Below are 21,305 nucleotides of genomic sequence, written 5' to 3'. Positions count from 1 at the left end.
TAAAGAATTTAAGAGTTTGTGGGGGTGTGGGGGATGGGTTAAACAGGTGATGGGGATTAAGGGATGCACTTGTAGTGAGCACCCAGTGATATATGAATTGTTGAAGCACTTTATTGTACACCTGAAACTAATAAAACACTGTATTAACTGGAGTTTAAAACTTACCAAAAAAAAAGAGAGAAAAATTTAAGGGTTTGGGATATTGTCATTATTTTTTTTGAAGATTTATTTATTTGAGACAGAGAAAGGGGTTGGGGAGAGGAACAGAGGGAGAGGCACAGAGAAAATCTTGAGCAGACTCTGTGTTGAGCACAGGGCCTGACTCGGCCAGATCTCATGACCCTGAGATCATGACCTGAGACAAAACCAAGAGTTGGGTTTTGAGTGACTATTTATTTTATAATAAATTTTCACCTTTTTTCTGAGTCCTCTTCCCTCAGCTAAATGTGCTGTTACCAGAATTACACAATCTGACTTATCTCTCTGAACTCAGTTAATTTTTGGTCACTTCATGCCCTTGTCAGTCTGAAATAGTTGCATAACAACACTCCTGAAAATGCCAACATTTTTGTTAGCGTGAAATTTTATTCTGTTTCTAATAAGCAGACTACTTATAAGCCTTGGGTACAGTTTTTGTTATCAGATAGGAATTTTTGATATAATACCTCTACTACTACCTCTATTTGATACTTCCTCTATTTGATATAGTACCACTACACCTCTGTGCAGTGGTATAAGGTTCATTTGCATAACCTCATTTACTCTCATAGTAAAAGAATCTGCCTCCAGGATTACTCAGTCTTCTGCCTATCAACAGATCACCTTTTCCTTTTTAAATTTCCATGACACCTTTCCCTGACCCTAGTTTCAGCTCTCTCCCTCCTACCTCTTACCTCTTTTAGCCCAGTTCAGTCAACACTCTTGCAGAATATTTCTACTTTACTTTCAACCACCCACAACTCTCGGACTTCTCACAAATCATGTTTTTCATCTGAAAATCTCTTTTACAAGATGTCAGCACATATCTTTACTTCCTTCAAAGTCAACTCCCATATCTTCCTCACACAGCCTTAGTTAACAGTGAGAAGACAAAGAGTGAATGGTTATTTAACCCACATGCAATAGCCCTGAACACTGACTCTCTAAGTAGGAGAGCCCAGGTAGGAGGGGGTCGAGGTCTGGCCAATTCAAACACCCTACCCTCTGGCCACTCACCGTGGTCCAAAAATGTACATGTGATGTAAACTAAGCCAACAAGAATCCACCCCTGGACATTTCCCTAGAGTTACAGGTAAAGACCTTCTCTTAAGTAATGAGGCTGCTAAACCGAAGCATGTGGGTTTGGGGAAGTTGGCAGGCACTGTGCCCATGATATGACAGAGCTCAGCAGGGAAATAAAACCTTCCAGTGACAGGGGGAAAGGGAAATGAGAATGGGGTGCTCATAAAAAGGAACTTTGTATTTCCTGTAAGATTCTTTAGGTGATGTAATAAAGTCACCTATATCCTTAGGACTTAAACCTCTCCCCCTTGCCCATGCCCACAAACAACTATGATGAAATCAAACCAAAAAAGGTGGGCCATCTCAAGGGGAGCAAATGTGAAGGCAGGCCACCAGAAAGGAAAAGCACAAGGTAGAAGGGTAGGCCAGCAATAATTCTCAGCTTTCCTGAGGGTGGGGAGTGTATATAAAGGAAGCAGGGACAAGAGGCTGAAAGACTAGGGCCACATTCACATCCTTCAAGGCCAGGAAAGAACACGGAGCTGGTCAAGCTTTCTAACACAGAATGCAGCAGCTAACTGAATCCCAGATCTCTCCCAACACCTCTTTTCTGTGGAAAGAACATTCAGAATACTTATTTCCCACAATTCTTATTTTTTTTTTTAAAGATTTTATTTATTTATTTGCCAGACAGAGATTACAAGTACACAGAGAAGCAGGCAGAGAGAGGGGAAGGGAAGCAGGCCCCCTGCTGAGCAGAGAGCCTGATGTGGGACTCGATCCCAGGACCCTGAGATCATGACCTGAGCCGAAGGCAGCGGCTTAACCCACTGAGCCACCCAGGCACCCCCCCACAATTCTTATTTTGTAACAATGCCCATTCAACAAGTGATCTGTAGAAGTAAAGCTATTTAATGATTAATGCAATGCAGTATCAATTAGATGTACTTCCTGAGGTCTTTTTATCTGTTGTAGCTTTTTCTTTTTCTTTTCATGACCTCAGGTATGTCACCCCAGTAAACTGCAGTAGTAGTACCATGAATAAACCTTAAGGATTTTTTAACTTTTCAAAAAGAAAGAGTTTTAAAGTTGTTGAAACCCCTTTAGAAGAGGCAGTCACGTATATACATTTGAAATGCAGTACTAAATACCTGTCCTCACAGTTTGGTTCTATAAATCAGTCCTCTCAAACAGTTACTGCAATTAAACAGCTTGTATGAAATTACTCAGCCCTTGGCCATGCCTGGATTATTCTAGGAGCAAGAACTCCATTCTGATGAGTTCACTCTATTATTAGCCTCTTCTACAAGAATGGTATATCCTGGCAAACAGCAGCTTTCACTATCTATTAATACTTATTGAGTACCCCTCTGGTAGAAGGGGAAGACAATTTGATAAGATATGCCAAGAGCCCTAAATAAGCTCATTCCAAGAATGCATCTAAGGAAATATTCTAAAGTGTGGACAAAATTCATGCATGACAATGTTCAGTGAACTGAACATATTATAAGTGATCTGATTTCCAAAACTAATGGGATAGTTAAGTTATGGTATAGACAATGAGGAAATAATAGGCATCCATCAGAAATTTTGTTTATGAGTGTTTTAAAATAATGTAGAAAAAAATGATATAGAAAAGAGATTGTATTCTGATATTATGTCAGAAAAGGAGACACAGGGGTACATCCAGTTTGACAACTATATAAACTTAAAAATTACTTTTATAAAAATTATATATATAGACCAAATCTCTCTTGCCACTAAACATTAATATAGTTGTCCCTGGATTATAGGATTATGAGTTTTTTCCCCTAGTTCTTTATAATTCTCTGTGTTTTCCAAATATTCAACTACGAGCATGTACTCTTTTAATACACCAGAACATACAAGTAAAAACTGGAAAGAAATATAATAAAATATGGTTATCTCTAGGTAGGATGATAGGCAACCTGTATCTTTATACTTTTCTGAATTTTCTAAATTTATTTCTGATGCTATAGAAGTATTTTTTATTTTTTTAAGATTTTATTTTTAAGTAATCTCTACACCGAATGTGGGGCTTGAACTCACAACCCCAAGTCAAGAGTCATGTGCTCTACCAACTGAGCCAGACAGATGCCCCAAGATAGTGTTATTTTTTAAAGCAATATATCATATATACTGCTATAGCATCTGTCTCAGCTCTAATTCTAAACCTTTAAACAGTCTCACAAGGAGAGGAGGATTAAGCAGCACTGATATAGATAAATGGACAATAAGCCTGCTGATCCATTGTTTCAACTGGCAGTAGGCTCTTTTTTCCTTCTCATCAATCCTAAGCATTCACCTCTAACTGCCCCTTCCCACATTATCTTACATCTATATATAACTGCCGTTTGCCTCAGGGGAGCTAAATATCAATGAAGTCACTTAGGATGATCAAAGAGCCAAGAGAAATTGTAACACCCCCCCCTTTTTTTTAAAGTAAGCTCTAGGCCCACGGTGGAGCTAGAACTCCCAACCCTGAGATCAACAGTCACAGGCTCCACCAACTGAGCCAGGAAGGTGCCCTGAGAAACTGTAAACTTCTGATTACAGTTTCAATTATTGGGGGCGGGGGAGCACATACTTGACTAGTAAAGAAAACAGAGTCAAAAAAAGGTGGTTTGGACTGAAATTGTGAGCTTGGTTGATGATTCAAGATAACTTCCCAGGGACATCATCAAATATGCCTTAAAGATTTTTCTAGGCAAGACAGAGATCAGAAGGAAGCCCTGATTAAATGGCTTCAGGTAATATGATACCACAGTTATAATAATGGTCAACACCAATGCCAATGCTGAATGCTTTTCCGTTTAGTGACAATGCTGGCTTTGGATCTGTTGTTTTGTCTCCTAAGAATGCCCAATAGTTCTGGGGTGCCTTCAGGAAACCAGGACATTCTAGACTTCTCACATCACAGTTCCTAGCTCTTGGGCCTTCTATCAACCCTGTTTGCTAGAATCCTGACCAGTGGTCCCCAGTCTCTTGAACATCACATAAGCCTTTAACAAAGAGACGGACAAGAATGGTTGTAGAAGAGCACTTGTAGATGCCTGCCGGAAGGAGGAAAAAAGAACAGTCTATGGTTTTTTTCTTCTTTATTATTACATTCTTTAAGATTTTATTTATTTATTGACAGACAGAGAGAGCACAAGCATGGAGAGTGGATGAGAGAGAAGCAGTCTCCCCGCTGAGCAGGGAGCCCCAATGTGGGACTCGATCCCAGGACCCTAAGGTCATGACCTGAGCTGAAGGCAGTTGCTTACCAGCTGAGACACCCAGGAGCCCCTTTTTTCTTAGAGCACAAAGTGGCCTATACATTCAAACCTGTGACAGACAGTGACAAACACTCAACACTGTTCTATTTGTATCAGGATGACTAAAACATAGATTTCACAAGGCCAGAACATGTTACTATATTAAGGCTTAAGTTTTTGTCAGATTTAAAAAAAATATTATTTAAGTAATCTCTACACCCAAGGTAGGGCTTAAACTCGTGATCTGTGATCAAAAATCACATACTCTTCTGACTGAGCAGCCAGGTGCCCTTGTCAGAATATTTTTAAACCTCAATTAAAAAAAAAACCCCATTCATAATTACATTTTTTAAAGGATTTTATTTATTCATTTGAGAGACAGAGAAAGCACAAGCAGGGGGAGAGGCAGAGTGACAGGGAGAAGCAGACTCCCCACTGAGCTTGAAGCCCAACATGGGGCTTGATTCCAGGACCTAGAGATCATGACCTAAGCCAAAGGCAGATGCTCAACCATCTAAGCCACTCAGGTGCCCCAAAATTATACTTCTAAAGCTAAATTCATTTATATCTAGGATATTTATGTGTGAAAAAATTAGATATATACAAATATCAACCCAAGTGAAATAACAAGTAATTTTGATTTACTTTTTTTTTTTCTTATTTTTCAGTGAGCGTGTTAATTGTTTTTTAGTTTTTTTGTTTTAAGATTTATTTAGGGGTGCCTGGGTGGCTAAATTGTTAGGTGTCTGCCTTCCATTCAGGTCATGGTCCTGGGGTCCTGGAGCACACACACACACAAATCTATTTTATTTATTTATTTGACAGAGACAGCAAGAGAGGGAACACAAGCAGGGGGAGGGGGAGCAGGAGAAGCAGGGAGCCCAATGTGGGGCCTGATCCCAGGACCCCTGGATCAAGACTGGAGTGGATGGCAGACGCCTAAAGACTGAGCCACTCAGGTGCCCCAGTGAGCATTTAATTTTTTAAAAAAGATTTATTTATTTATTTTGGAGGGAGAAAGAGAGCGTGCAGGGTGGAAGGGCAAAGGAAGAGAGAGAGAATCCTAAGTAGAATCTCCACTGAGTGTGGAGCCCAGTGTGGGGCTCTATCCAAGAAACCTGAGATCACAATCTCAGCTGAAATCAAAAGTTGGATGCCAAACTGACTGAGCCACCCAGGCACCCTGAGCCTGAAATTTTTATATGTAATTTTTCTTTTTGGGGGGAGGAGGTACTCAATTTGGTGATAATCAATGCTTCTATACTTTTTTTTTTTTAAAGATTTTTTTTTTTTTTTTTTTTTGAGAGAGCATGCATGTGCACAGGAGTTGGCGGGGAGGGGTAGAGGGAGACGCAGATTCCCCACCAACCAGGGAGGATAATGTGGGACTTGATCCCAGGACCCTGGGTTCATGACTTGAGCTGAAGACAGACACTTAACTGACTGAGCCACTAAGGCACGCCAGTTTTATACTTTTAAGTAGAAGTATACATATACTATTTCTGGAATTCTTCACCTTGAATTTTACTGTTATACTCTCTTAAATGATCTCCTTCTAGGTAAATTATATCAGATATTAACAATAGTCAAATTCAACTGGTTAAACCTAAATCCAAACTATAACTGAAGTTAGATCAAATTAAAAACACGTAAACCCAAACTTAACTGCCACCACTTATCCAAAAATGACTTATTTCTTGAGTAAAGGACCTACAGCAAGTGATTCTTTCATAGCAAGAGGTGTTTGACACCAGGATTCAGAAATCTGTAACGATGCTATGAACCTGCCCCTTATAAAAACAAGTTTACACCGTTCTGTTAAAGCACTTCAGCTAATTGAAGAACAACTTAACCCAACTCAACTCTTTAAAACTTTTCAGTTCTAGACATTTCCAGGTTGGAAAAAATAGGCTACAGATCCAGGAAGAATGAGGTTTTGCAACTGCAATTCTACCCAATGGCAAGTTATGAAACCTGATTCTCAATTTCCTCATCTGTAAAACAAAGATAATAAAAACCACCTGGGATAGTGCTCTAAGAACTGGAGATGATTTATGTTTACTATCTATAGTAGGTACCTAATACATTATTATGATATAACTGGTTTAGTTTTTCCTTTCAATTCTAATGCTATAGAGACTCCACTGTACTTAATATAAAAATGCATATCTAAAAATAACTATCTGGGGGCACCTGGATGGCTCAGTCAGTTAAGCATCTGCTTTCAGCTTAGGTCATAATCCCAAGGTCCTGGGATCGAGCCCCGCGTTGGGCTCTCTGCTTCTCCCTCTCCCTTCTGCTTGTTGCTTTTTGCCTGCTTGTGCTCCCTCTTTATCAAATAAATAAATTAAATAAATATAACTATTTGCCTGTGGGTGCCTGAGTGGCTCAGTCAGTTGAGCTGTGACTTCGGATGGGGTTCACGATCCTGGGGTCCTGGGATTGAGCCCCTCATCAGGCTCCCTGCTCAGAAGGGAATCTACTTCTCCCTCTCCCTCTGTTCATGCCCTCTCTCAAGTAAATAAATAAAATCTTAAAAATAAAATAAAATAAAAATAATTATCTGCCTATGCATGTAGTTTGGCTGAATCCTGGAAGCAAGGAAGTTGGTTTTCTAGCACCTCCCTTTCCTGCCTAGCACTTTAAGTCTACTTCATGTTGCTTCTAATAGTCACTACTATGACATCCATCCTCAAAGTAGGAGAGTGAGGCTGCATGGGCTTATAAGGTTCTCATTTCCATGTACTCATTCCTCCAGTTTCTTTCAGGGCCAGTCAGTAGATAAAGTAGGCAGATGGAGACATGCTCATTCATTTTATTGATTTTTAAATTGGCAACAGAGATATAGGCAAAAGCAACTAGGAAGAACTGCATCATTTAATTAAATCCTAATTAGCCAAGTTGAATTTTGCATCTCCAAGCATAAAGCCAAAGGAAACCTGCATTTTGTATTACTAATGCTTAGTTAACTTCTCTTTTTCTTAGAAAAAGATTTTGGGGATGCCTAACTGCCTCAAAGGAGCATGCAACTCTTCATCTCGGGGTCATGAGTTCGAGCCCCCTTGGGTGTAGAGATTACTTAAATAAATAAAACTTAAAAAAAAAAAAAGATAAAAAGATTTTGTTGGTAAGTCTCCCCTCCAAACTGTCCCTACCCCACCATCTCCACAGTGAAGTGACAACCCTCCATTTAACACCTGTGACTGAGGTTTCCAGTATCATTTGAGGAGAGGAGATCTTAATCACAAAGTAACAGTTCAACCCAGTAACCTACAACCATAAAACAGGCACCTGGCAGGCAATTTTTGAACACGACAGCAAATCATTTTAAATAAACTTGATCCAATGATCAAAAGAACATGAAGGAGTTATGATTAGCTATGAAGAGAGATCCACTTCTACAGGCCACCAGGAGAGGGAGGGAAGCACTGCAGAGATCCTGTACATAGCCCCGCTTTGGTGCTTGTACAGTCCTTACCTGACAGTCAAAGTCCTGGAAGTTTCGTGTACCAGTCTGTCAACAGAAGGCAGAAAACACAGTCAGTTTCCCCATGTGGCTTCCCCAAATGTGCAGCAAATTCAGTTCACAGTGCAAGCAGTGCACGTGCAGCCTCTTGGTTGCCATAAAACTAAAACGGTTCTCATCAAAAGGCTTCAGAGGCAGGGTGGGCTCCCAATATATGTTAGTAAAAGGTGAGGTTACACTTTGGCAGGCTTTGTGTGAAGACAAAGGAAAGGAACCCTGCTGCCCAGTAGTTTGTAGCTTCCTGCTTCCCTACCTAAAGAGGGCAATGAGAACTTGTGGGAAGAGGGTAAAACATGGATCAGAGTCCTAGAGCACACTCACAACCCACCTAGGAAGTACCTGGAAAAAACAGGATTGAAGGCCAATCCTGAGAGGAACATAGAAGGTAGGAGCCACGGTACCCGGAACCAGGAATTAAAGGATCAAGGAGCGAACAAAGATATAGATGGATGAAAAATTGAAGACTTGTAAAATTTTTTTTTTTTTTTAAGATTTAAAAAATTTGTTTGTCACAGAAAGAGGGAGCACAAACAGGAGGAATGGCAGGCAAAGGGAGAAGCCGACTCCCGAATGAGCAAGGAGCCTGATATGGCACTTGATCCCAGGATCTGGGATGATGACCTCAGCCAAAAACAGATGCTTAACCAACTGAGCCACCCAGGCATCCCAGAAGACTCATAAATTTAACAGGGGAAAAGGGCAATATCACTGAAGAAGGGAAAGACAGACAAAACCGGATTCCTAATATGCTGGCATATCTATTCATCCGGTGAAATAGCTGATAGGAAAAAGAACAAGTCACTGAGTCATTTAAAAGGTAGAATACAGTCAAAAGACCCAAGAAGAATTCACCAAGCTTCTAAAAAGAGATTATATCATAGTAATGTTTGATTGAAAAAAAAATCAATGGCAATGACTCAGAGGCATTTTTTGTACCATATCACATCCCAGAGCTGCAAACTATATGACCTAGGAGTATATAAAAAGAATAATGAATGATGTGTTGTTTTTTTTTTAAGATTTTATTTATTTATTTGGCAGACAGAGATCAAAAGTAGGCAGAGAGGCAGCAGAGAGAGGAGGGAAGCAGGCTCCCCGCCGAGCAGAGAGCCCGACGTGGGAGCTCGATCCCAGGACCCCGGGACCATGACCCGAGTCGAAGGCAGAGGCTTTAACCCACTGAGCCACCCAGGCACCCCGAATGATGTGTTTTAGAGGGAAAAAACCATTGACTTGATCTTTCATAAAGTAAATGCTCCTCCCCTGGAAAAAAAGCTTTTCATTATTTAGAAATCATGCTATCATAACATATTCTATTCTGTCTAGAATGGCTTCCAGTAGAATTGCTACTGGGCACCTTCCCAAAAGCTGCCGCTCCAAACAGGATCTAGATATCTGATCCCAAAGGAGTGTGAAGCACTCCCATACCCCTTCAAGAAGATCCTCTTAGAAGCAGTTTTGTATTGGGGTGCCTCAATGGCATAGCTGGTTGGGCAGTCAACTTGATTTCAGCTCAGGTCATGATCTTGGAGTTGTGATATGAAGCCCTACGTTGGGCTCTGCGCTCAGGGTGGAGTCTGCTTAAGACTCTTCCTCTTGGGGTGCCTGGGTGGCTCAGTGGGTTAAAGCCTCTGCCTTCTGCTCAGGTCATGATTTCAGCGTCTTGGGATTGAGCCCTGCATCGGGCTCTCTGCTCAGCGGTGGGGGAGCCTGCTTCCTCCTCTCTGCCTCTGTCTGTCAAATAAATAAATAAATAAATCTTTAAAAACAAAAACAAAAACAAAAGAGAGAGAGACTCTTCCTCTTCCTCTGCCCCTCCCCACATCTAAGATAAATAAATAAATCAGAAAGAAAAAAAGAGAGAGAGAGAAAGGAAGAAAGGAAGAAAGGAAGGAAGGAAGAAAGAAAGAAAGAAAGAGTGAGTGAGTTCTGTATCACACTCTATACTCCTGGCAGGACAAAACAGAGAGGTTAAAAAAATTTTTAAGCCCAGTATATAAAACACACACATACATGCACACAACCCAAAGATACAAGCTGTTCTTTCCATAAGAGTAACTAGCAGAACTAAATGAGATGATCTAGAGTGCCATGATCTACTGTGGTAGACATTAGTCACATGTGTCAACTAAAATTTATTAAAACAAAAAAATCCAGTTTCTCAGTCACATTATTCACATTTCAAGTGCTCAACAGACACATGTGGTTAGTACCTAATGTATTATTGGGCATTGCAAATACAGAAAGATTCTGCAAGAATAAGGCTATGGATGAACACATCCTTGTTTCCTCTGTAAGTGGCAGTAAGCCACAATAGATTACCAATCACAGAGAGAGGAGGTGGCACTAAGAACAGCAAAGAGAGTGGTAGAGACTGCTAGTCTGAAATATATTCCTGGCATGAAACCAAGTTCACCAAATAAAATTCTGATGCAATCACAGCATGCAAAGAAACCATGCAGATGGAACCATACAGCACATCTTCAAAGAATGCTGCCATTGGCGAAAGGATTATCACGTTCCACGACTCCCACTATCTCATACAATACTTAAGAACTTTTTCAGAGAAGTCATTTCTAGTTAGACTGTGAGAAGCAAAAAGGGCCCTCTCATGGACTAGGGTAGATGGTTTCAGTAGGATATGGTCATTCAGTGAAAATAAATTAGGATACAAATAGTCTTCACACTTTGACCTCAACTACATGAATATGTACCAAAAGACTAGCAGAAAAACACCAAAACATTAACAATAGCAACTATTTCTCAATGGAGAGATAATGATTATAATTTTCTTTATACTTCTCTATAATGAGCAAGTACCTCCCTTTCTGTAACTAGGAAAAAAAAAAAAAACATTTGGTATGGTACAAAAAATATGTTTGTAACTTGGTATTTTATAATATAAGATTTAAAGGTTCACTTAATCACTTGAGAAATAATGTATATTAATGTAAAAAAAGATCATATTAGGGGGCATCTGGGTGGTTCAGTTGTTAAGCATCTGCCTTCAGCTCAGGTCATGGTCCCAGAGTCCTGGGATCAAGCCCCACATCGGGCTCCCTGCTCAGCAGAGAGCCTGCTTCTCCCTCTCCTTCTCCCACTGCTTGTGCTCCCTCTCTCACTGTGTCTCTGTCTGTCAAATAAAAAAAATCTTAAAAAAAAAGATAATAGTGCTTTGTTCCAATTATTTAGAAAGATTAGAGAAAAATCACTCTAGACTGAACTAAAATCTTGGTCATAAAATAGACAGACACAAATTCTGATGAGCTATTTGGGAAGCAGCTGTCATATGCATGAGTTCCCCTTCCTCACAACCATATGATCACAGTCATGAGGTATTTTGTGAGTTCCTAAAGCCTGAGAGGAGCACAAAGCCTCTAAAATACTAAAAGCAGAAAGAGGCAATTCTCTCCAGAAATCAAAGCCACTCTTCTTTAATACCTAGCGAAAAACAACTATATGCTCTTTATCCAACATACACAGCTAGACTCCCAGAGAAAAGGTAATAATAATTGAATGAAGATTATCTAACACCTCTTTACTTTAATTCCAGTATAATTAATATACATTGTTGTAGGGGCGCCTGGGTGGCTCAGTGGGTTAAAGCCTCTGCCTTCGGCTCAGGTCATGATCCCAGGGTTCTGGGATCGAGCCCCGCATCAGGCTCTCTGCTCAGCAGGGAGCCTGCTTCCTCCTCTCTCTGCACCTGCTTCTCTGCCTACTTGTGGTCTCTGTCTGTCAAATAAATAAATAAAATCTTAAAAAAAAAAATACAGTGTTGTATTAGCTTTGGATATACAATGCAGTGATTCAACAATTCTATACATTCCTCAGTGTAAAACTTAATGTTGTTTTAATTTGTCTTTTTTTTTTAAGATTTTATTTATTTATTTGACAGAGACAGATCACAAGTAGACAGAGAGGCAGGCAGAGAGAGAGAGAGAGGGAAGCAGGCTCCCTGCTGAGCAGAGAGCCCGATGTGGGCCTCGATCCCAGGACCCTGAGATCATGACCCGAGCCGAAGGCAGCGGCCTAACCCACTGAGCCACCCAGGCGCCCTTGTCTTCTTTTTTTAAGTAGGCTCCACACCCAGCATGGAACCCAACCCAGGACTTCAATTCACAACGCTGACATCAAGATCTGAGCTGAGATCAAGAGTTGTCTGTGTAACCAACTGAGACATCCAGGTGTCCCTGCTGTTGTTGTTTTTAAGACATGCCAGACAGTCTTAAAGAATGGTTTCAAGCTTCTTGAGTGATCATCTCAGAGAAAGGATATGATAAGGTATGTCTGACAGTATTTGGCATCCAAGTGTCTGAATGGAGATCATTAGCTGGACCCCATTCACCTGTGGTAAACTGAAGCCATATTCTCTGGACTCATTAAAAATTTAATACTATTCACTGGTTGTATCCTAGAAGGAGAAAGAATTCGCTGGAGACTTACCTATCTCTGGTATTTGAGGTACATGGTTACACTCTAACAAAACTTCTACACGTTTCCAGCTCTGGGTGTTTTTTTTTTCTTTCTATCCATTTTGAAGATACCAGTAATTCCATGTTCAGAGAGATTCTTGCACTAAACAGACTTAATTAGCAGAAAGGGATTCACGCAGGAAATTAAAGTAATAGAATTATTTGGGGAAATACAGAAAAAAGAATAAGTCAAGAAAAAAGATGTATTTTTACTGTAAGTTACAGTCAAGGTAGAAGTCAGCCAAGGGCAGTATTTCCTGGTGCAGCCTCAGAGCCAAATGTAGAAGGTAAATGAAGCAGTTCAAGAAGGTAAATTAAAAAGAAGTCATTCTCTCAAATACAAGGCTGGAGAATAAACAAGAAGCAAGTAAGAATAGATCAATGAATAAAGTATGAAAAGAAGGGGTGGCGGGCATTTAAAAAACAAGTTATTTCTAGGGAGAAGAGAAATGTAGTTTCCCAACATGAGATCCAGTCAAGAGGCATATGTAGTTTCAAAAAACAGAAAACAACAGATACAAAGAAAGGCAAGATGTGTAAAATCTTAGAACTAACTAACAATTGAAAAAGATTTGAGTTAAATCTACCTCTTCTGTGAACTTGACCTGTGTCTGATTTATCACTCTATCCCCAGTCCTGGTACTTAGTAAATGCAGTAAACATCATTTTATAATGCTTATAAGCATCTCAAAATTGAGATACTTACTCAATTTGAGTTAGGAAATGAATACTAGGGGCGCCTGCGTGGCTCAGTTGGTTAAGCCACTGCCTCTGACTCAGGTCATGATCCTGGAGTCCTGGAATCAAGTCCCATATCGGACTTCCCCTATTCTGCAGGGAGTCTGCTTCTCCCTCTCCCTCTGCCTCTCCCCCTGCTTATGTTCTCTCTCTCTGTGTCAAATAAATAAATAAAATCTTTAAAAAAAAGAGAAATGAATACCAAAGTTACATGCTATTGGTATGGTAGGAACTAAAGTGGAAAGGAGTTGTTACAACAGTAAAAATTTTAGAAACAAACTGATTAAAAAAAATGTCAAACAGAATAAGAAATGGCATTTTTAGTAACAAAAGACAATAATCCTTACCAATAGAAAGTGGAAAGATAAGGAACTGTATAAGCAGAAGAGTTAAATAGGCCTAGAAAATACTGTTTTTCTTTGTTGATAAAGATTAATCAACACAGATTAATAAATCTATGTTTTACAATCATTAATAAACTGTTTTAAAATAGGAATCTGCTCAAACTGATAATCCAGATTTAAAATTATATATATATTATATATATACACATATATATACACACATATATATATATACACACACAAGTGTTTATGTGCGTATATGTGTATATATATTTAGAGCATCTACATTATTACCTTCAAAAAATATTAATTAAGAAACAGATTTCAGGGGTGCCTGGGTGGCTCAGTGGGTTAAAGCCTCTGCCTTCGGCTCAGGTCATGATCTCGGGGTCCTGAGATCGAGCCCCGCATTGGGCTCTCTGCTCAGCAGGGAGCCTGCTTCCTCCTCTCTCTCTACCTGCCTCTCTGCCTACTTGTGATCTCTATCTGTCAAATAAATAAATAAAATCTTAAAAAAAGAAAAAAGAAACAGATTTCATAAGGAAATTTGTAAAGAGGTCAGATACTTGGATAAAACTATCTACAATCAGATAATCATCTGCAGACTGCTGAAAAGGTACAATTTCAACTCTAAAATAACCTCTCCTCTAAACTAACATACTATCAGGCTAACAACATGTGTTACTGACCGCCTGCACTAAAAACTTCCATGGCTAAGGCTTCTTCCACCATCTCCTGCTGATCTTGTAGCTGGCTGACAGTGTTTTGACACAATGGCACCATTACTTGCTTGGGAACTCACTTCCTGCTCCAGTCCCATCTAAGCCATTTCTGACAACATGGGACAATTACTTCTTAGCACATTTAAGGGACACCCTCCAGGGCACAGTAGATGTAGCACTTCACAGATAACACTCGTTAATGAAAATGTCAGTAACTGTTTTTAAAATTAAAGGAAAAAAAAAAAGCCTTGGCACTAACCTCTCTGGCTCTTTCTGATGTCCTGAAAATTACAAAAATGCTCACCCACAGCTTCTCTCTCCTCTCTCCTCTGCTTACACTTCCAGGTACTAGTAGAGCCCAAAAACTTAAACTGCAGTAGGGTCTATCTCACTTTCAACCAGGAATTTTAACAACCAGGAATAAGTAAATAACTTGTTTCTATTCTCCCCACTAAACAGTTATTCCCCTCCTTGATATTTCCTCGATTCTGTAGAAGCCAACAGTGGTCTTCTACTTATTTCCTCAAGACTGCCCTTTGGCTTTCACTAGGCCCAGTATTTTTCACACCATAGCAAATCCTTTTTTTCTGGTTTTCTTTTTTCTTTTTCTTTCTTTTTTTTTTTTTTTTAAGATTTTATTTATTTCTTTGACACACAGAGAGAGCGAGCACCAAGCAGGCAGAGGGAGAGGGAGACAAGCAGACTCACTCTCTGCTGAGCAGATAGGTGGATGTGGGGCTCGAACCCAGGACCCAGGATCAAGACCTGAGCCAAAGACAGACGCTTAACTGACTGGAGCCACCCAGGTGCCCCCTTTTCTGGTTTTCTAATTATAAAAAGGAAGGTACATGCTCATTATAGAAAAGTATGAAGAAAACTATAATCATCTATCATCTCTCTACCAACAAACAGCTGCTATCATTTTTCTGCTAGTCTTTTCTGGTACATATTTTAATGTAGTTGAGGTCAGGGAAAAGGAAGCACTAACTGGTCAACTCTCTTGCTTGTTATAAGGTTAGCTGAGGAAGCTGGAATAACCAGCTCCAAGAGGCAGCAGATGGTGGGAAGAGGCCTAAACCCTGTGATCTGGGTTGAAGTCAACAGATGTGGGTACTAGTCTTGGCTTCACCACCTTACTAGACACTAATCCTGGATAAGTCATATAACCACTTTGAGCTTTACCTGTAAAATGGGATTAAAACTCCATTTCAAGTACTTAAAACCTTTAACGACTTATTTCATTTCATAGGAGGTTGGGAGATTTAAGGAGAAGATAATATTTGCGAAAATGCACTAAAAATAGTTAAATGGTATTTTAAAAAAATATCAGTTCATATGTCTGTACAATTTCTGCCCCCCAAAACAAAGATAAGTGCTGGCAGTTGCATCTTTTCATCACTGGAGCCAAAACAAGCATGGCAAAATTACCCACTTCTTCACAAATCTGAGCCACAGACAAAATTACCAGCACGCTAAAATTAAATGGGAAAAGTACCAACAAATGACAAGAGATGAGTTAACATAAGCCTCACTTAGAGCTATTTTGAGAATGCTTCCTTATAGTCATCTCAGGACAAATCTCTCCATAATAGGTTGGGTCTAGACTTCCTCCAGCGCCCTGAAGCCTGGAAGGGTACAGCAATGGCTTCTGGGTAAGAGTATATCTACAAGAATGGACAAAAAATGAAGTGAACTGATACATGTTTTAAGACTTTTCCTTAAATAGACAGGGCAAGCCACAGAGGTGATGGGGTCAGCATAGTGGAAAGGCCTCAGGTATTAGTACAGGACAGACCTGGTTTCAGTCCTGACTGCCACATACTGACATGGCAAGTCAGTTTTTCAGTCAGATTTTCTTCTTCTACTAAGTGAAGAATAATACTATGTACTTCAAATGAATACTCTTTTGATTAAAAGAGAGAAGGTAGGTAAAACACCTGGCACATAAGAGTGCTTAATAAATAACAGCAGGCTAGCCAAAAAACAAACAAACAAACAAACAAAAAAAAACAAAAAAAACCAACAACTCCTCCCAAACAAACAATTTCAAGACTTCTATTCAAATTTGGAGGCCTATCCCCTACAGTAGTGGTTCTCAAATGGGGAGACTCTGCCCCCAGGGGGCATCTGACAATGTCTGGAGACATTTTTGGTTGTCACAACTGAGAGATGCTGGCATCTAGTGGGTAAGACCCAGGATGCTGCTAAACATCCTACAACGTACACAACAGTCCAGCCCAAAACCGAGAAGTCCTGCTCCACAGCAAGCATTCTTTGGTACTCAATCCAAGTAAGACACTTCACCCTTCTCATCCTTAGTTTTCTTACCAGCAGTATGGGAACAAACTGATCTGTGCTCCCTATACCACCGGGCTCCCGGGGGATCAAACAGAGTAAATGATGAAGGACACTGCCAATATATCATCACACCTTTCACAATGAATGCAGAAACACACACTTGCTGGGCAAAGAGAGCAATACTCATGTATTGAGGCAGGGGGACCACAGCGGGTGGAACTCTTTCTTTGGGAATGCCGCCATCCAAAGAGGACCTCTTCTCGATCTTCTTCTACAAAGCTGGGCTGGAGCTGGGGAGCTCTCATGAATAGTGAGGCGATAGGAACGTCCAGCCCAAAATCGAGAAGTCCTGCTCCACAGCAAGCATTGAGAGAGAGAGGGAGCATGGAAAGTGGGTAGGAACACCACAGACCTATCAAAGAGGAGCTAACAGATGTTAGGAAGTGAGACATTGATAGCTTGGTGTCTTAGACTGCTTGGAATGCCTGAGAGGCTTAAATAAGAGAAATTGATTTTCTGATTGTTCTGGAGGATGGAAGTTCAAGATCAAGATTCCAGCAGGGTTTGGTTTCTGGTGAGAGCTCTTTTCCTGGTTTGCAGATGGCTACCACCTTGCTATGTCCTCACGTGGGAGGCCAGTATGTGTGTGAGAGAGATCGCACTCTTCCTCGTGAACAAGGCCACCAATTCTATTGGATTCAAGCTCCAATTCTACCCTATGACCTCATTTAACCTTAATCACTTCTAAGGGCCCTATCTCCAAACAGTCACATAGAGGATGAGGGTTTTAACATGTGAGTTTGGGGAGAGGAAAGGTGCACAATTCAATCAATACCACTTGGGCACACTTCAGATGCAGCCAAGGTATCACTATGGCCTCAAGAAGGAAGGACCCAGGAATTAATTCACTGCTTTTCTATGGTCAGATTCACTCAATCTTTCCTTTTCCAGCTGTCTTTTCTATGAGATATGTGGTAAATTAACTCCTGCAGCTCTTTCATGTAGGTGCTACTCAGGCATCCTATGAATTTCCAGGGTTCAGGAAGGATCCTCCTCCTATTTGTGCCCCAGTCCTCAAATATCAGGTCATGCATTTCCAACAATGACTAACCAGTCACTTGAGGCATGGTTCTCAACTTTGGGATTTTTAAAAAAAGCTCAACCACCCCCTAGACCAATTCAGTCAGAATCTTTGTGGAGAATCTCTACCAAAAACCAATAGTGATTTTTAAATTTCAAGTAATTCCAGAAAGCAGCCAAAGTTGAAGACCCCACTGATCACAGAACGGTATGTGTGTGTTCCATCCCCTTCTCCTCGCATTCCAATTCAGTTGGTCTAGAGTGGGACCCAGTATTCTGTATTTTTAAAACAATTACCCACCTGATTCTAATGAGCAGCCAGGTTTAGGATAGATTACTACCTTCCTGAAGCTAAACTGCCTATTCCCACCTATAACTATTCATCTCTGTGGCTATACATAAGCTCTACAGATGCAGATTTTATTTCCTTCTTCCTCCTTGTGGCACACCATTTTGGGGACAGCCCTTCACACGCACCAAAGGCAATAAAGGGGGAGAGAGTTTTCTGAAAACATTAGGGAAAGCAGCAGGAAAAACCAAATGGGGACTAAAAAAAGTTTGTGCAACTTCAGGAGGGAGAAAGCAAAAACTAGTGAAAGATAACGAAAGGGTGGGAATGTAGGTAGAGAGATGAGGTCACGCGAATAAAAAATGGGCCTGGCAAGATCCAACAGCAAATTAATAAACACGCAGTAAGTCAACAGCCCCAGAAGTTAGAGGTGGGTCTTTGGGCAAAAAAAGATAAGGGGCAACCGTATCTTCTGGTGTAGCACCCCTATCCCAACCTCATCCATCTTTACTCTTACTTTTTATCAATATTTTTCTTTCTTTCTTTTTTTTTTAAGATTTTATTCATTTATTTGACGGAGAGACACAGCAAGAGAGGGAACACAAGCAGGGGAGCAGCCGGGGAGAGGGAGAAGCAGGCTCCCCGCTGAGCAGGGAGCCCGATATAGGGCTCGATCCCAGGACCCTGGGATCATGACCCAAGCTGAAGGCAGATGCCTAACAACTGAGCCACCCAGGTGCCCCATCAATACTTTTCTCAGGGAAGAATGCCACGGGCTCATTCACACCAAGCTACAAGGGTATTTTAATAGGGGGTGCCTGGGTGGCTCAGTGGGTTAAAGCCTCTGCCTTCGGCTCAGGTCATGACCCCAGGGTCCTGGGATCAAGCCCCGCATCGGGCTCTCTGCTCCGCAGGGAGCCTGCTTCCTCCCCTCTTTCTCTCTCTGCCTGCCTCTGCCTACTTGTGATCTCTCTTTCTCTTTCTGTGTCAAATAAAAAAAAATAAATTAAAAAAAAGAGTATTTTAATAGGTGCAATGACAATAAATCCAAAGCACAGGTTAGAAAAGAGGGAATTTCAGGCACATTTACTGAATGGAGAGGGACACCTACCACCACACCACTCCTCCCTGAATCCTGGTGGCTGTGAACTACGCTGCCCACTGTTCTCTAACACTAACATAAAAACAGGGTATATTATCAGCATCCACACAACCTGATGAAAACCTCAAAGATGACAGAAAGGTCACATCACAGATTTGAAAAACTTTAGGGAAAGTTTTGCAGCCTATATACATCACCAGCCATGGATGTTCATTTTTCTTTTTTCTTTTTATTTATTTATGTGACAGACAGAGATCACAAGTAGGGAGAGAGGAGGAAGCAGGCTCCCTGCCGAGCAGAGAGATCCCAGGATGTGGGATCATGACCTGAGCCGAAGGCAGAGGCTTTAACCCACTGAGCCACCCTGGCGCCCCTTGGATGTTCATTTTTCTTATTGATTGAAAGTCAGGCACTTGGATTCTAAGTCAAACCTTTCTCTCATACTTTTTGTGTAACTCTGTCATATTATTTTTTCCTTTACCGTCTCTATCAGTAAAACAGGAAAATCTCAAGGATAATCTGATTGAATTCAGTCCACGGAAGCAAAAGTAGGAGGAAAGAAAAAAGGAAGGAAAGAGATCAGAAAGAGTCTTAAGAAATGTATTTTTTAAGTATTTCCTTCATAGAAAAGCTAAATGTGTTTTGAATTAGTTACTATTCAGAAAATATAGAAAATGAATCTATCACAGGAGAAAAGACATATATATTTTAGTGAAAACAGTGTAGTCCTTACCTTATCGTTTAGAAGTGGTTTGATCTCTGTGAGTTGAACATCCTGAAGTTCATCCATGAGGACAGATGAGAGCAGGGGATTCTCAAGAATAAATCAGTAATTCTGAAACAGAAGAAAATCAAGTAAAGAAAAGAGGCTTAAACTAGAAGTTGAAAACACAATAGTCTCACTATGTCCCTTCATTCAAATACTAGAGCTTAGTATGTGTCATACACTGCTCAGGATGCTGAAGACAAAGGAAACTAAATAGTCAAGGCAGACAGACTTTAAAGTGATCTCTGTCTCCTATTCCTATTCATACCCTTGCATAACCCCCTTCCCACCACTGAGGGTAGGTGGGACCCCTGGCTTGCTTTTAGCCAAAATGGCAAGTGATGGTATGTACACAAGTAGCTGTACATGATGATATTATATAATATTTTAACATCCATCTTGCTGAAAAACACACTTTCCTTTGCTAGCTTTGAAAAAGCTGGCATGTTGTGAAGAGGGCCACATGGCAAGGAACTGAGGACGGTCTCCAGCCAAAAGAGTAAGAAACTAAGACCTTCAGTCTAACAACTTGCGAAAACTGACTGCTGCCAATAACCACGTGAGCTGGAAGTGGATCGTTCCTCAATCAAACCTCAGATGAGAAAATAGCCCTGACCAACAACTTCGACTTACAGACTTGCACAAGACCTGGTAAACCCATGCCGGATTCCCAACCTCCAGATATTGTCAGGTAATAAATGTGTGTTGTGTGTTGTTCTAAGTAAGTTTGTGGTAGTATTTTTTTTTTAATTAATACAATAGTCTTTGCCCTTCTGCAGTGTCCAGTTTAGTTACTGAAGATGTATAGCTAAGAGAAGAACATGCTCAATGTTACGCTTCAAGAAACAACAGTTTGGGAGGAAGGATTAAGAGGGAAACAAAAATTGAAGGCTAACGCTAGGATGAGGCCCTGATTAAAGAATGAGAATGGGGTGCCTGGGTGGCTCAGTGGGTTAAGCCGCTGCCTTCGGCTCAGGTCATGATCTCAGGGTCCTGGGATCGAGTCCCGCATTGGGCTCTCTGCTCAGCAGGGAGCCTGCTTCCTTCTCTCTCTGCCTGCCTCTCTGCCTACTTGTGATCTCTCTCTGTCAAATAAATAAATAAATAAATAAAATCTTAAAAAAAAAAAAAAAGAATGAGAATGAAAGAGGGAGATGAGGGGCACCTGGGTGGGTCAGTGGGTTAAGCCTCTGCCTTCAGCTCAGGTCATGATCTCAGGGTTTGGGGATCAAGCCCCATTTCGGGCTCTCTGCTCAGCAGGGAGCCTGCTTCCCCAACTCTCTCTCTCTGGCTGCCTCTCTGCCTACTTGTGATCTCTGTCTGTCAAATAAATGAATAAAATCTTTAAAAAAATAAAATAAAGAAAGGGGGAGAGGAACCAAGGCTAAACTCATTAGCCTTTACTTGGGGAATCACAACAGTGGATGGAGAGTATGAGAGCCAGCTTCCAAGATGGCCTCCAAATA

General features: G+C 40.7%; 1 protein-coding gene and 1 long non-coding RNA gene across 5 annotated transcripts in view; one reads left to right on the top strand and one right to left on the bottom strand.

Moving 5' to 3' along the window:
• NDRG3 (NDRG family member 3) overlaps window positions 1–21,305 on the bottom strand; it is a 77,376-nt gene that overhangs the window by 38,056 nt on the left and 18,015 nt on the right. For 2 of the 4 annotated variants that reach the window (XM_032350759.1, XM_032350762.1), the window contains exons 2-3: window positions 19,807–19,908; window positions 7,978–8,013 (exon numbers count right to left, since the gene is read on the bottom strand). In XM_032350759.1, coding sequence (XP_032206650.1) covers window positions 7,978–8,013; window positions 19,807–19,863 — 93 coding nt within the window. In that variant the 5' untranslated portion in view covers window positions 19,864–19,908. The remainder of the gene's footprint in view (window positions 1–7,977; window positions 8,014–19,806; window positions 19,909–21,305) is intronic. The other 2 variants (XM_032350761.1, XM_032350763.1) reach the window with 1 other exon arrangement.
• On the top strand, window positions 11,366–20,545 carry LOC116595007. Its single transcript, XR_004287512.1, has 3 exons — window positions 11,366–11,527; window positions 12,103–12,309; window positions 20,268–20,545. It is a non-coding gene; the product is annotated as an uncharacterized LOC116595007 (long non-coding RNA).

Source organism: Mustela erminea, chromosome 7 (assembly GCF_009829155.1).
Source record: "Mustela erminea isolate mMusErm1 chromosome 7, mMusErm1.Pri, whole genome shotgun sequence".
Classification (NCBI taxonomy): domain Eukaryota; kingdom Metazoa; phylum Chordata; class Mammalia; order Carnivora; family Mustelidae; genus Mustela; species Mustela erminea.
This window is presented reverse-complemented; position numbering and strand designations above follow the sequence as displayed.